Below are 16464 nucleotides of genomic sequence, written 5' to 3' on the forward strand. Positions count from 1 at the left end.
AGGACTTTCTGGAATAATTAAATTCGTAAACCGATGGTTGACTGCAGTTTTTGTTTATTCAACTGACGCCAATCGAACCTGATAGCCATCTTTTCACGTCAATTATCACGTCAGGAGTGATACCTGTTATGCAGTCTTTTTTTTTTTTTTTTTGTGTCAACTTCTGGCAACTTTTTCTGGTGACGATGGCACAATTGCGCATTTTCCGTTTTTGGGATCCCAATTTTCCGTATTTTTCTCCAGGAAATATGGTCATATGACGGATGAATGATTAACAAGAACTGTCCCGTAAAAATATGGGTTATATGGTCACGCATAAATCATTTCTTAAATCTCCCCCCAACCTTCTGCTTTCTTGCTTCCCCGAACGAAATGACGTCACAGTCCGCCATCATTGCGTTCACAAAAGATTTTGACGAGTTTTGAACAGGAGCTTTGAATGAGAAGATTGGTAAGCGTCCTCGATTGTTGTTCTTCATTGACCGGGATTCGAAACCGTCACCTTTCGAACGTTTCTAATAATTGCGAGGACGTTGGGTACCGCTTCTACGTCGCTTTAATGCCGTGGACTATACTTTTCATTGTAGCTGATTGCGGAATGATACGCGCGTAAACATCCTCTTTTATTTGCACTACGCCTCATTCAATTTATCCCATCCCCACCCCCCACCTCACTCTCCTTTTCTAAGGTGACAAAAATGTAAACAAAGATGTCTCTCTGATTCATCTTCGTTTCCTCGCGGCGCGCGTATTTGTTTTAATGAGAACCGTATCGTCGCTCGCAATTATTGAAGCGTATAGTAATAATGTTGAAATTCTAATGATGTCGGTGCATCGGGATCAAGTCCCGGGATCCAGATCTAGCCACAGATCTCCCGGGCACCTCGATCCACGAGAATTTCCGATCTTTCATCGCAAGAGAAAAAGTAATCGCTGTTGTTGATGAATTGTCATTGAAAAATTGTTTTTCCGTTACTTGGGGGAGGGTCAGGACTGTTTTAAAAGTATCGTGTGCCCCGGGCCAAGTTATTTTCCAGAGGCCCTATCTGGCGAATTTGCATGCTTTTTCCTCAAAAATTTCCAGATCTCATTTTTGTGAGGCCCCCGGGCCCATTCGTTAAGACGCCACTGGGAGGGAGGGAGGGAGGTTAAAACCAGTATCTGGGGACCCTCGAGTGACTCGGGCGCGGATCCAAGATATGACGGGACGGGAGGGCAGGGCCGCAACTGGGGGGGGGGGGGAGGGAGAGCAGGCGGGTCTTATGCCCCGGGCGCTGGACGGAAGGGGTGCCAAATGCACCCTTTAACTGCTTCTATACGTGTGGACGCCAAAATGCGTTCTTACTTAAAAAAGTAGTTACGGCCCTGCGGGAGGGGTATCCGCACCTGATCAAAAACAGACATTCCACTGTGAATGAAGCCAAGGTAGACATCTTCAGCTTCGAATGGAGCGATGACAGACATTTTCAGCTGTGAATGTTGCAGAGGCAGATATTTTCAACTGCGAATAGACCAGGGTTTAAACTGGATAAAAAATTCCATTCGCGAAAATGGGAGAAAAAGCTTTAGCAAAATGCTACAATGTTAATGTAATGATTGATGGTTGGATGTCTACTTGTTGCATACCTCCTGTATGCATTTTTGTTAAAGTGGCTACTACTTTTGCCCCCCCCCCCCCCGCAATCTAGGAGCAAGACTCTTTTTAGTTTTTCTGAGTTGAGTTTCTGAGTAAGTTTATAGTAAATAAAGTTTTTTTGAATAAGTTCGATCTCGCGACCCCTTGATTAGAGTTCTGTCAGCTTTCCTGTTGTGGGGAGGTTCTATGCATTACCATTTTGGCATTATGAACTGTAAGCAAAGCATTGTCATCAGGACCCATACTTAGCTAGAGACAGTAGCTTACATATTTTCACATGTTCAGAAATCTTCATACCAGATCTCGTTATGCAAGCCATAAAGACACGAGCCTCCCGCGCCATGGTTTAAGATAGCCCTGTTCTATGTGCAGACTTCTGCTGGATCCTGAAAGCTGGACGTCACTTTCCCTACCATATTTCATTTCAAAACTGCGAGGAGGGTCAAATGACTTCGCATTGTGAACCACTGGTCTATACAGTTTTATTGAAACAATGGTTTTAAGCCACTTCATTGGACATTTTGCCTGTTGTGGCCTTTGTGTTTGTATTTGTATAATTCCTTTAATAACAAATTAAGGGTTTGTGTATTGTATACAATTAAAATATACATTTCTTTTATGTTTTCTGAAATCCCATTTTCATGATTTAAAATGAAATTGTGATCGGAACTACGGGAAACTGAGTTCAGGAAAAACTCAAAGTAGGAAAAAAATTCATACTTTTTTGTAAATGATTAGAATGAGCTTCCAAATTATGAAACGTTTTCACAAATCACATTACTACGTGATCTGACTGCAATGGGGGGATAAATACACCCAGATGCAAATAGAGTATCCATATTACTTTACACAAAACTGATTACAAAATGTTCAATATGGGCTCTGCATTTGCTGGCTGTTTTTTAAAACTTATTATCATGGTTTTTCCAAGCTAAGATCATATCTTTTTGATGCAGCCATTGAGAGGAGTGAAAATGAGTACATTTACTGATATTATACATTTTTTATATAGTCTTCATATTGAAAAAATTGGTATTTACACCTAAAGAAAGAGCGAGAGAGTTTTCTTTATGTAGCCTAGTTACTAAATTGCGGGCTGAGAGCAGCACTAAATGTTTGGAATTCACAACAGCATGTATGCCAACATAAAAGAGGGTCACTATGCCCTGAAAAACAAAAACAAAAAAAAACATTTTGGGCCTTTCTTTTGGTAAAAAAAAAATTTCTGGCTCCTAGATTTTTTTGTGATTTGTCCAGCCGTTTTAATATATGTAAATAATATGAATCCCTTGAAGAAAGTCTTTTGATGGAAGAACTACTATAACCCACACGTGTACCTCGTCCATATTCGTCTGCAGAACTTCTAACGAATTGGTACATGTTGGAATGTGAATGTCTGTGTTGTGAACCTAACGGGAAGCTTGTTTCTGTGTAATGTTTGTTATAGTACTGCCATCTACCACATATCTTTCAAACTATGAGTGAAATGTAATATTTCAATATTTTACCGTTGTAGGCCTGTTGCTCTCTGTGGCGAGACTTTTTGATGGGGAGATCGGCTTGCATTCACACCTCAAAGTTGGGAATGATGGAAGAACTGTGAAACTGGTCAATTGGAATAAACTGACTGAGAATTGAAGGACGTAACTTTCGTACATAGATGATAAAGATGATAAAGGCTGCAAAATATAGGGTGTATCATTTTACTGGCGAACCATTGATCCTAGATAGATGTATACTTCCAATTAGTAAAAGTTTTTAAATAACTCGGTGAAAATGGTTTCCCACAATTAATGCTGTTCTAGCCTAAATTTCCTTTGTTTTTCGAATTTCAATATATATGTTACTATTGTGCTTAGAAACATGGAAATTATTTTTGTTGGCATCAAGAGACAGGGCAACAACTTTTTAATTTGGTATTCGGGCACACAGGGACTGTATAAAAAGTTTTTTTATTTTAATGAACCTATACAATCCCTTGAAACATAAATTTTTGAAATGTATGACATACATATTTATTATGGGCATCTTTTTCTCAGCCACCTCATTGGGCATTTTACCTGTTGTGGCGTTGTATTTGTATGACAAAATATCTGAGTTCTGCACATTATTTGAAAACTTTTTCTAATTGGAAGTACTATACCTATGCCAAAAACTCCCCAACCCTGGTATAAACAATCGTGTAAATAATTTCAAAAGGCACACACAGAAGATAGGAAAAAAAACTGGTTTGCTTTTTCTTGATTTCTCTTCAGAATTATTCATACTATTTTTATCCAGTTTCAAAAATGCCAAGTTGTACATTTGGTATATGTTCTGAATGAATGAATGCCAGAACTTTTGCCACTGGACTTACCACTCCTGTTACCAAGATCTCTTCCAGCCCAGCTTCATGGCAGAGTCTGGAACACTTTATTTTGTATCAAAAAAGAAAAAATGTACAAAATTTTTACATATTTTCCACAGACAATTGGAGACTGTCATGATTAACAAATTTTGTATTGATTGCAGACGAAATGGGGTTGGGAGTGGAGAAAATTTTCAGGATTTCGTTAAGACGAATGAATGAATGTACACATATTAGGATGGAGGTATGTTTTAAAAGCAATTGAGTCCCCCCACCCATGCCATTTCATCTGTTATCTTACACTTGCCATATTATATACACAGAAAAGAAAAAGAAATGAGAATCTTATTGTGAAATATATATATATCTCCATTGGAGCGAGTCATCTCGCTTAACACCTTATTGGTGAGCAAATGGGTTTGATAACTTTTGACTAGAAGCCAGCATCAGTTTTATTGGGTTGAGTTCACTCGTTTTGGTGGATTTGATGAAAATATGCAAAATAGAAATATTGTGTGGGGGAATAATTATATACACTGAAGAGCCAGAAAAACTGGTACACCTGCCTAATATCGTGTAGGGCCCCCCGCTAGCCCGCAGAAGTGCCGCAACACGATGTGGCATGGACTTGACTAATGTCTGAAGTAATGCTGGAGGTAATTGACATCATGAATCCTGCAGGGCTGCCCATGAATCCTGCAGGGCTGTCCATAAATCCGTAGGAGTAAGAGGGGGTGGAGATCTCTGCTGAACAGCACGTTGCAAGGCATTCCAGATATGTTCAATAATGTTCATGTCTGGGGATTTAGGTGGCCAGCGGAAGTGTCTAAAGTCAGAAGAGTGTTCCTGGAGCCACTTTGTAGCAATTCTGGACGTGTGGGGTGTCGCATTGTCCTGCTGAAATTGTCCAAGTCCGTCGGAATGTACAATGGACATGAATGGGTGCAGGAGATCAGACAGGATCCTTACATACCTGTCACCTGTCAGAGTCGTATCCAGACGTATCAGGGGCCCCATATCATGCCAACTGCACACGCCCCATCCCATCACAGAGCCTCCACCAGCTTGGACAGTCCCCTGTTGACATGTAGGGTCCATGGATTCATGAGGTTGTCTCCATACTCGTACATGTCCATCAGCTCGAAGCAATTGGAACCGAGACTCGTCAGACCAGGCAACGTGTTTCCAGTCCTCAACAGTCCAATGTCGGTGTTGTCGGGCTCAGGCGAGGCGTAAAGCTTTGTGTCGTACAGTCATCGAGGGTACACGAGTGGGCCTTCAGCTCCGAAAGCCCATATCGATGATGTTTCGTTGAATGGTTCGCACGCTGACACTTTTTGATGGCCCAGCATTGAAATCTGCAGCAATTTGCGGAAGGGTTGCACGTCTGTCACGTTTAATGATTCTCGTCAGTCGTCGTTGGTACCGTTCTTGCATGATCTTTTTCCGGCTGCAGCGATGTCGTAGATTTAATTTTTTATCGGATTCCCGATATTCACGGTACACTCATGAAATGGTCGTACGTGAAAATCCAAATTTCATCGCTACCTCGGAGATGCTATGTCCCATCTCTCATGCGTCGACTATAACACCACGTTCAAACTCACTTAAATCTCGATAACCTGCCATTGTAGCAGCAGTAACCGATCTAACAACTATGCCAGACACTTGTTGTGTTATATAGGCGTTGCCGACCGCAGCGCCGTACTCTGATTGGTTCCATATCTCTTTATTTGCATACGCATGCCTGTACCAGTTTTTTTGGCTCTTCAGTTTACAATTAGGGATCACCCATGCCATCTCGCTTAGCACCTTATTCGTTGAGCAACATGCATACGACAATAAGAGTAGGCATGTGTGTTGTGGAGATGAAATGCATGAAGAACTTGAATAGAGGAAAGAGAAATACACATACACACATTTATATACATGTATAACTGCCAGGTCGAGTCATCTCGCTCTAAACCTATTTTGGTGAGCAATGTGGGATTAGTTTAAATGGGGAATTGTGTGGAGAAAGCCTTAGCTAAGGATCAGCTTTGGTCTGGTTGTTTTGGTTGACTCGCTCTGGTTGGTTATATTTATATTTAAAAAATAATATATATAAAATAAAAACTACATGCAATGGTTTTATTTTATATTGAATGGTTTAATGAAACCATTCATGTCCTCCCACCTAGCACCCTCGCTAGAATCAGTGTACGTTCTGTGAATTTGGCTGGATTTTAAAGTGAAATCATCAATCTTTAAAGTGTTATTGCTCACATTGATTATGGGTCAAATCAAAATACTGAAGTCACTTTTCCATATTAGTTTTTCACAAGGAATCGTGTGCAAAAAAAAGTTATTGGGTGGTCAATGGTTACAACCCAGTATATATAGCCCACAATGATGTAAGTCCTATCATGAATGGAGTGCAGAAATACTTATCAGCAAGGGAGAAGAGAATTACCAGTTTGTTAGAAGTTCCGCAGAGGAATAAGGATGAGATGCATGTATGGTTTAGTAGTAGCAAGGGAAAGAAAGAGAAGAAGGGATAATATCTCTTACACAGTCTGCAGGCCGATAACTTATAGGGAATAAATATGTTTGATTCAATCTTAGCTTCAAAATACCCAAAAAACTGTTCATATAAATCAACTTCCTGATAACAACTGTAAATTAAGTTATATTATGACATAGGGATTATGTCATAATATAACTTCATATTCATAACTTATGTCATGATATTTCATTATATTATGACATAGGGATTCTGTCCATACTTTACAAAAATATGCAACACACAAGAAAAAAGAAAGCTTTACAAAAGTGTTCTTCCTCCCCTTTGTGGTATTGAATGAAAAGATTCTATTCACTGTGGAGTTTTAACACGGTTTGTGTCTTTCTAATTTCAGAAAGTGTAATAAATGATTAGATGCTTGAAAGACTACAATGGATGTAAGAACTACGAAATGTACTGTAGTAGACAGCATACCCGTGAGTTCTATGACCTCAAATATGGTTTCATCTGACGCTGTTCCTGTGGTGACAGTTGGAGAAGTGCCATTCTTATCAAACGAAAATGCCATGGATGTCTCGATTCAAGGAAATGCAACACAATACGTCAATTTATTTCCTGAAGGTTCTGTAATCAGTAGCAATGGACAGCCGAGTTATATTCTAACTGCAAATGTTGACAGCACAGGCGCAATATTTCTAGATGCATCTCAGCTAGGGTTGTTGACTCCTCAAGCATTTTCTGTTTATGATGGGAGTAAAATATATCATCCGACTACCCACGAAGCATCTGATAATCAACCCGCAACTGCACCTGAGATAACAAAAAACGTTCCTGAACTTCCTTCATCAGACGTTCAAGATGAAGATATCACTGAAGTTTCAGCTCCATCAGCATCGGTTGAAAAAACCAACAGTGTTCTAGAAACTGAATCCATCCAGCCACCTTTGAAAAAAGTAAGCTTGATTTAGCATATTTTATCCGAGGTGAGGCTGATTAAAAGACATGAAATATTAACATACACCATTTATAAATGAAAACATAATGAGAACAATCTTGATTAATAATTAGTGTATAGAATATAGACAAAGACACAACACAGCAACGCAAGTTCACCATATCTACAGACAAAATGTTCGAGAGTCCAGATTCTGCGCCCTGATTGGGCGAAACGAAGGCTGCTGGAGCGCTGTCTGTTAAGCTACTTTCCTTTTGCTTGGCTAGTTTTTCTTTCCATGTCGTGTCATTCTTTATCAGTGATGGTAACTCGTGGGAAATTTCCCATATTCGTGGGAAAAATTGGCCAAAATTTGGCCAAGTGGGAAATTTCTTAGCATTTGTGGGAAATTTTGAGAGTTCATCAAGCAAAAGAATTTTTTGAAAAATTCTTCATATTCCTCTGGAACAGTTCTTCACGGGATGTTTTCCCTTGGTACTCCACATTCACGTCCACTTTTCCATCTGGCAGGAACACATTACCAGTGTATGATCGGAAAGCAACAGTTGAATTTTGAAGTTGTGTTCGAATGTTCAGCTTATGAAATGCATCTCGTGTAATAAATGTAAATCCTGCACCAGAGTCCACTTCGAATCTTACCTCTCAACCTTCAATGTTGATCATGATGAAATATTTGTCGATATCCTTTGGTCGCTCGTGGTGGTGAAATATGTTGATAATTTGTTGCACACCATAACAACGAAAAGCTTCGGCATTGGACACATGATTGGTTGATTTGAATTCTGATGGATTTTTGCTCTGTTCATCTAGCAGTGTCTTAATGCATACTTTTCTGAGGTGTCCCGTTTTTTTGCAGGCACTGCACTTGAGAGATTTTGGATTCGTTTTGCAATGTGATTATCACGACCACAACGAACACAAAGATTTTGTATACCCAATTTTACAAAGTCTATTCTGGAACTGGAACGCTGATGGTTCTTGCTTACGATGGGGGGCAGGCGATAAGATACAGCTGTGTTTCGCGAGGTACTCGAGTCATGTTTTGCAGGTCTGGATTTCACAACTTTGTTGACTTCATCAAAAGTTGCACTTGTTGATTTCCTTGAAAGTTCGTGACAGTCGATTTTTGATGCTTCAAGAGCTATTGCTCTCTTCAAGATGTCATCGAATTCAAGAATTTCAGACTGTAAAAGTTGCTCACGTATCGAGCTGTCCCAAATTCCACAAACAAACTGTGCATGTAGAAATATATCCGCTATAGACGTTTTGCATTGGCAAGGTGACACGAACTCACAATTGGTAATATCCTGTCCCAGAGTTGCTATATAATCCGCGATTGTTTGATTTTCCGTCTGATAGGTAGACAAAAATTGATGTTGTGCCACTACTATGTTCTTCTTTGGACACAGATGGACTTCAAATGTTTTGATGAGTTTGTCATATGTGAGCTCGTTCAGTAGGCGTGGCGAAACCAATGCTGCTAAAGTATTATAATTAGAGACACCTACAGAGTTCAGAAGTATTTGAGCACACAATTCTTTGTTGGATGACACGTTTTTCATATCAAGAAAATTTTTGAAATGCTGAATATTCATTATGAAAGATTCTTTCTTTGGATCGAATGTTTGAATCATGGCCGGTTGCTTTAACTGCGTCTGGGTCGATAAAAATGCTTTGAATAATTCACGTTGTTGAGTTCGAAACGCGCTCAAAAATTTGTCAAATTGTTCAGGATCCATCTTAGTTCGATAACAAAGAGAAAGCAGCTTACCGGAATTAAAGTTTCTTCATCTCGTTGCCAATTATTTTATCCGTGGTGAGGCTGATTAAAAGACATGAAATATTAACATACACCGTTTATTAACGAAAACATAATGAGAACAATCTTGATTAATAATTAATGTATAGAATATCGGGATTGATACAGGACGTAAACACACACATGGACGGTCTTGACCACTGTCTTTATATCTTGTTGCCAGATACAACATAGCATTTTCCGTTCGTATTTCATGTAATCATTTATGAATGACAAAGAATTTGAACTGCGGCACTTTTGTCAGTTTTTAGAATATTTTTCAATTCAGCCAAGCACAAAATATTACTTATGTGAAAAATTTCTGCTCTTATTATCTATCTGTGCAATAACATAGCGTATTTTGTATTTAAATAAATTTGTTTTTTTATGCCTATTCTCATGAGAACTTCTGAAAGTTAGAACGTTCATAATTATTTGAAATGCAATAGTGTTAAAGGGCGCGGGGAGAAAGAATATCATGCCGATAAGACATTAGCTCACTTTACCAGAAAATGTTCAAAGGCTTTGTGAGTTTAAAACTCACTCAGTCCTCTTCAGAATTCTCCCTTACAAAAATTTCCATTCGTGACAGGGCGATTGCGCTGAGGTGACCACACATATTGATATCTCAGAGGGAGCTCACTCACCATTTAGTTATTGCACTAACCTATTAGTGAAAAACTGGAAAAAAAACTCATTAAAAATTGATGGTAATGGTAGGCTATTAACTGTAAATTCCAACATAATTAGTCTTTTTGCATGTGAAATTTCCATGATGTCACAGGAATGTAGGTGATACAGTCGCAGTGTATTATGATACTAAGCTAATACACATTTGTAACATTCATTGATACTTCTGCATGATGCAATTTCTTTTCCTGAGACAAAGTTTGAACAAGTTTTTAACACTTTGACTTGCACCATAAAAGAAACTCCTGACCATTGGTTCCCAATCTGTGTTCCACATGCATTTCCCACTGGTGGCAGCTCCAGGAAAAGATATAAAATTATTAAATTTAGTGAATGAATGAATGAAGAGGCCTTAGGGCCTCAGATGAAGAAAGATTCAGAAATGAATTTTAAAAAGGCTGCATGAGTCAAAAAAGTGGGAACTGCTGCTCTTAACAGACCAGAGACCAACCTGGTTTTTTGGTAAAGCTCGTATTTAAACCATCAACTCTCATACAAGACCAAGTATAGTAGAATGAAACCTAAACTTCAAATGAACTATGCAAAGTAAAATTATATGCAAGACTTGATAAATCCCAGGTACCAATTCTCGAGTGCTGTAGCGGGCGACAAAAAAAACATTAGGGATGCTTAAATCAGATGCGGACCTAGTGAAATATATTTGAGGGGAAAGCTATCAATATTTGTTCGGTATTTCACCGGACAAAAAATTTTTTCTGTATTTCTCTTGGGTGAGGATCATCGTCCCTTCCTGATCCACACCTGGCCTAAGGTTATCAATCTCCCCATTTATAATGGGGAGACTCAAGCACATTTGCAGGAGAGGTGAATGCTTGTATTACTGTATACTCATAAGCTATTGAAAGGAACTCAAGTACCCTGAGCCATCATGTTCTGGCATCTATATTTAATGCCTAAAAGTTTAATCCATGTGTAATTGTTAAAGTAGGGCCTCAAAACAACTCCAAAATTTTCAGAGTTTATGTATATCATCTTTCTGCCAACATAGAAAAAATATCACCAACAGGGGGTGGGGAGGCAAAATTATAGGTCCTGCATGGTTGGAGATTTTATCTGTTTACCTTTGATCACCATGTCCTGCAGAAGCAAAGCAAAAGAAAAAACATTTTGGACAATTTTTTTTTTTTTAATTTATCCTGTTCCTAAAAAATTTGGCTGGCACTTAATTTTTTTTTTGATTTGATGGGTCATAATTGTATACTACAATGTTTATTCTTTTTCTGATCAGGGTCCATTCAAATGTAGTCTATGTACCAAGGAATATCCCAAGTATGAACAGCTACAGCGACACATCAAGAAGCATGCAGATGATAAGCCATACAAATGTGACGAATGTAGCGCCTCTTTCAATGTTGAATCTAATTTGAACCTGCATAAGGCAACACACAATATCTCTGACCCTAAATGTCCAGAGTGCAAGAAGAAGTTTTCTCGCATCGCCAGCCTGAAAGCTCATATTATGCTGCACGAAGAGGAAGAAAACCTCATTTGTCCAGATTGCAATGAAGAGTTTTTCACACAGGTTTGTTAAGGCTTTTTTATTTGTTGTATTAATGTATAGGCAAAAGAATAAAATCTAGTATATATTCACATTAAATCTTACTGGTTATATTGCCTGAAAACACTGATAACACCACACAGTTTTGAAATAATTTCAAATTGAATGTACAGTCTGACCCCAATTCAACAAACGTCCTCCCTTTAACAGATTTTTTTAATGAAATTCTGGGAAAAATAGGTCAAACTCTTTATTTAACAAATAAAAAAACCTGATATAAATTGATATACCGTATATACTCGTGTATAAGCCGAGTTTTTTTGTGGAAAAATTCGTTCCTCAAGTGGGGGGGGGGGGGTCGGCTTATACTCGGGTCAGTTTTTGATGAGAAAATATCGACCCCGAAATTATCATCTGATCCTTCAAAAAGTGTTGCATCAGCAATGCGATGGACGGAACTGAAGATGATATCCTCTTTGAAAGTGACAATGGCGATGACAGCGTACCCTTCATAGGAGCGATGCCGCACCCTCTATGATGATCTGATGGATTACGATGAGCTTGGAGACTCAGAAGAAATGGTTTAAAAAGTTTGAATCGTTTTCTGTTGTAAATTTCCGTAAGCTATTCATTTTGCATGGAAATATTAGAATTTTTTTTCTCTGAAATGCACGGGTTTTTGGGGGTCGGCTTATACACGGGTTTTCAATTTATTGCGGTTTTGGTGGTCCTGAAGTAGGGGGGTCGGCTTATACATGAGTAAATACGTATGTATAACAAGTATGTTTTAAACTGTCCTAATTTTTTTTTTCTTATTTCTTTTCACTAAAATCCACAATCCAAAGATTTGACTCCCCAGGAATTGACCTTCAGCTTTTCTTTAGAGACAAACAAAAAAGGGGGAAAAGGAATCTGTTCTGTTTTGTGTAAAGGAGGCAATAAAGCCATTCCGAATGTACATGGGGAGGTTTCAGAAATTGATATATGTAACACCAATGCCATAAAACATTGCGCTGTCCACATGTTTAGATTTCAGTAAAAAAAAAAAAACAAAGTTACTTCAAGTTTGTGTTCTGTCTTACAAGTGAAAAATGATGGGTCATCTGAAGAGAAAACATTTTTCGATCAGCAAAACACTAACAATTTCAACAGAATTTGATAAAAATGTGTTAGAAGTATTAAACAAACTTTCTGTCAAGCAATTTGTTCATGCATCCAGACTTTATTCCTAAATTTATGTACTTTTTTAAAATTGTTGTCAGAAATATATTGTGACAGCAACCCTCAAAATAATTTATGTTTAAAATTTGCCATTTCTAGTGTTTTTCTCCTGATCAATTTGACCCTGATTTAACGATTTCTTCAATTTTACAAATAAAATTGTCTTTTTCTTCTGATTTGTTAAATTGGGGTTCCACTGTATATTATAAGATATTGAAATTTAAAATTTTTTTTTAAAAGTAATGGAATTTCAAAATTGCTGAAACACTTTGCAAATATATTACATACTTTAATTCAAGATGCTTTGGAGATAAATTGTTTTTCATTTGCTTGATTTCACATATTTTATTTATATTCTATTAATGTAATACTTAGATTACACACAACTTTAATTGTCCATTTCTCATTAGAATGTGTTATATACATAAATTCCCCCCCCCCCCCCTTGAGTGAAAACGTTTACAAAAAATGTGTTTTCCATATCACTACTCAGTTATGTGTTTGAGTTTTTTGGATTTGTTTCTCAATAAGTGGCGATAGAAAGATATTTTAGTAGTAGCTCATTCATTTTTTACAGTTCAAGCTTGATAGACATATCTGTGGCATCAAAGTTCAAGTAGAAGAGGAGAACGCAGGTTCTTCGTTCAGGTGTAAGAAGTGCAACCAAAGTTTTCTTAAACTGATACATTTGAAAGATCACATGAAACTGCATTATAAACTGAAGTAAGTCGGTTGAGAACCACAAAAATTAATTTATTCTTTTTTTTCCATTCTTGTGCACTTGACATATTTTTTTGCACACATTTTAAACATTTCAACCATACGTCTTCATATAAAGATAATTATTGATTTCTTCTTTGATTTAAATTGTACATTTATTATCTACAATTCCGTAGTGCATGGATTTGGGAAAAAGGATTAAGAGGTTTATGACCTGAGTCCATAAAGCCAACATTTCATGTGATACAACCTAATTGTCGCGAATCGGTGTATGAGTGTATGTGCGTGGGAGAGAGAAGATGTTTTTCTCATATATTTTGTGGTGTCAGATTTGACCCAGACGATTGTGACGTCATTAACGAAACCTCTCTCCCTCTGTGTTTTGTTTTTGCTTTTTTTTCTCTCTCTCTCTGTCTGTAGTGTACAAGATATAGTTGAAACGATGCTTTCGGCTCGAATGGAAGCAGTCTTTTTTCGAATGTGCTAGAGAATTTGTACAGTATGTATCATGTGTATTAAATAATATTTTAATCCAGTTCATCCTTCGTGTGAAAAGACAACTGCGTTTGTTTGTCGGGTAGAGATGCATAGTTGAAAGAAATTTCGAATGAACCCTTCATAACATTTTTTTGGCGCCCGAACAGGGACACGGAGGACATCGTGAACTTACGAACACAGATACATAGTGCTTTCTTTTTTTTATTTTGAGTTTCGCTGAGCCGACCATGGAAGCACTGAAAGTAAAAAGAAAATCTCTTCGCACGTCGCTGACGGTAGCAATGAACGCTATTGCAGAAGAGCTGCAAAAAGACACTTGTGATTCAGAAAGTCTTCAAGTTCTTCTCAATCAGATGTGCGATAAATTTGAGAGATTGGATTCCGTCCAAACAAGCATTTCTGAACTGTTTGAGGAAGAAGAATTTGAAAGAGACTTCCTTCAAGCTGAAACCTACCGTGATCGATTTCTAGCTCTCAAATTGAGACTAGAAAACAAGGTTTTTTCACAAGGAGCGAAATCGCAAGTCGATGAGCTGCTTCTACAACAAAGCGAAAGTTCAAGCTTCTGAAACTGGAACTAAAGTTTTCTGGGGATGCCAGAGAATATCTTGGATTCTGGAGCCAGTTTGAAAAAATTCACGAAGATACAGATATCGCTACGGAAGACAAGTTTCACTATCTCTCGCAGTGTATGGTTCCGAATTCTCGAGCTTCGCAGGTCATCAACAGTTTTCCAATGACAGCGGAGAACTACGAAAAGGCTATTACGCAAATGAAGAATCGCTTCGGTCGTGAGGATACACTAATCCAAGTTTATGTGCGCGATCTTCTTCATCTGGTCTTGAGCAACAACAGTGGTTCCAGGAAGGAGTTCAAGCTCGCAAATCTATACGACAGCCTGGAGACAAAATTACGATCATTAGAGACTCTAGGTGTCACTGAGGATAAATTTGCAAGTATTCTTTTTCCACTAGTTGAATCATGCCTTCCTGTGGATATCTTGAGAGTTTGGGAAAGAGAGCGAGGAAAGATAGAAGGTAAGAGTGACTTGGATTCTATCTTAGAATTTTTGAGAAACGAAGTGATATCGGAAGAGCGAGTTGTTTTGGCTCATGCCGGACTTGGCTTTGAAAAAACCAAGAGACCAAACAAGCTCATCGCTGAAGAGCTTTGTATTGCCACAGCTAATGATTTAATGGTCCATCATAAGATTGATAAACAACGCATGCTTAAAAAGACTGACGAATCTTGTATATTTTGTGGTAAATTTCATTCGTCAGATAAGTGTTTTAAGACAAGCTCACTATCATACGATGAAAAGCGAAATTTGATTATGAAAAGGGGAGCTTGTTTTGCATGCCTTAAGAGAAATCATATCTCGCGAAACTGTAGAGCCAAAGTCAGATGTTCTAATTGCAATAGAAGACATTTGTCAGTAATGTGTCAAGGAGACTTTCCCACTGAGGTTAAAAATGTAGAATTAGAAAGTACTAAATTAGAGAAGGGAGATAACGTACTGACAAATCAAGCAACCGATTCTAATGTTTTATTGCAGACTCTGATAGTTAGAGTAAAGCATGGTGATCGAGAGAAATCTATTAGAGCCATCATTGATACTGGGTCCGAGAGAACATATTTGAAAAAAGATGTCATTGATTTTTTGAAACTTGACAGTTGTGACGAGATTAAATTGGTTCATAAACTGTTTGGTGGTGTTGAGACAAAAGAAAAATTACACCATAAATACAAAGTTCATGTTAAGAGTCTTAACAACCAATGGAGTTGCAATATGTTCTGTTTAGATCAGACAAAAATATGTTCCGATATCAGGAGTATATCAAACGGTCCATGGATCAGTGAATTGACCAAATGTGGTATTCATATCACTGACATGGAAAATCTATCATATCGCGTTGAACCCGATATCAAATTGCTTATAGGTGCAGATATAGCTGGTAAATTGCTAACGGGAAATATTAAATCATTGAAAAGTGGTCCAGTTGTGGTACAAACCCATCTGGGATGGACTCTAATGGGAAAAATGCCCAGAGTAATTGAGAAAAACACTCCAAATCATGCTTTGTTAACAACATCGTTATTTCTCAATGCTTCCTGTACAGAATTATGGAGATTGGACACTTTAGGCATCACTGATCCCGTTGAGTCACAAACAACATCTGAAATCCATGAGCAGACAATACAATATTTCAAAAATACCTTAAATGTTGATTGTGATGGAAGGTATGAAGTTGCATTGCCGTGGATATTGGATAATTCGCATTTGCCCACAAACAAAGGCTTGGCAGAGAAACGACTTTCAACTACTTATAAGAAACTAATTGTTTCGAATAAAACTGATATCTATCAGGAAGTTTTTGATTCGTGGTTGAAAGTGCAAATTATCGAAAGGGTGACTGACAAAAAACAAATGCAGGTTCATTTTCTCCCGCATAGACCAGTATTCAAGGAATTGAGTGAGGGTCCAAATTTAATCGAGATAATTCCAACGTTATTGAATCGCTTCCGGAAATTTCCTATTGCAGTAACCTCTGACATTGAAAAAGCTTTTCTACAGAT

General features: G+C 37.9%; 1 protein-coding gene across 3 annotated transcripts in view; it reads left to right on the forward strand.

Moving 5' to 3' along the window:
* Positions 1–374: 374 nt before the first annotated feature.
* Positions 375–16464, forward strand: part of LOC149070677 (zinc finger protein 236-like) — a 101723-nt gene continuing 85633 nt past the window's right edge. Inside the window, exons 1-4 of one of the 3 annotated variants that reach the window (XM_089249136.1) lie at positions 375–451; positions 6881–7439; positions 11179–11472; positions 13247–13392. In XM_089249136.1, the coding sequence (XP_089105262.1) occupies positions 6918–7439; positions 11179–11472; positions 13247–13392 (962 nt within the window). In that variant the 5' untranslated portion in view covers positions 375–451; positions 6881–6917. Of the gene's footprint in view, positions 452–685; positions 927–6880; positions 7440–11178; positions 11473–13246; positions 13393–16464 lie in introns of those variants that run through there. The other 2 variants (XM_089249137.1, XM_089249138.1) reach the window with 2 other exon arrangements.

This window comes from Pholcus phalangioides, unplaced genomic scaffold (genome assembly GCF_987345545.1).
Source record: "Pholcus phalangioides strain wild (caught in Gottingen) unplaced genomic scaffold, Ppha-v1.0 ptg000021l_1, whole genome shotgun sequence".
NCBI lineage: Eukaryota > Metazoa > Arthropoda > Arachnida > Araneae > Pholcidae > Pholcus > Pholcus phalangioides.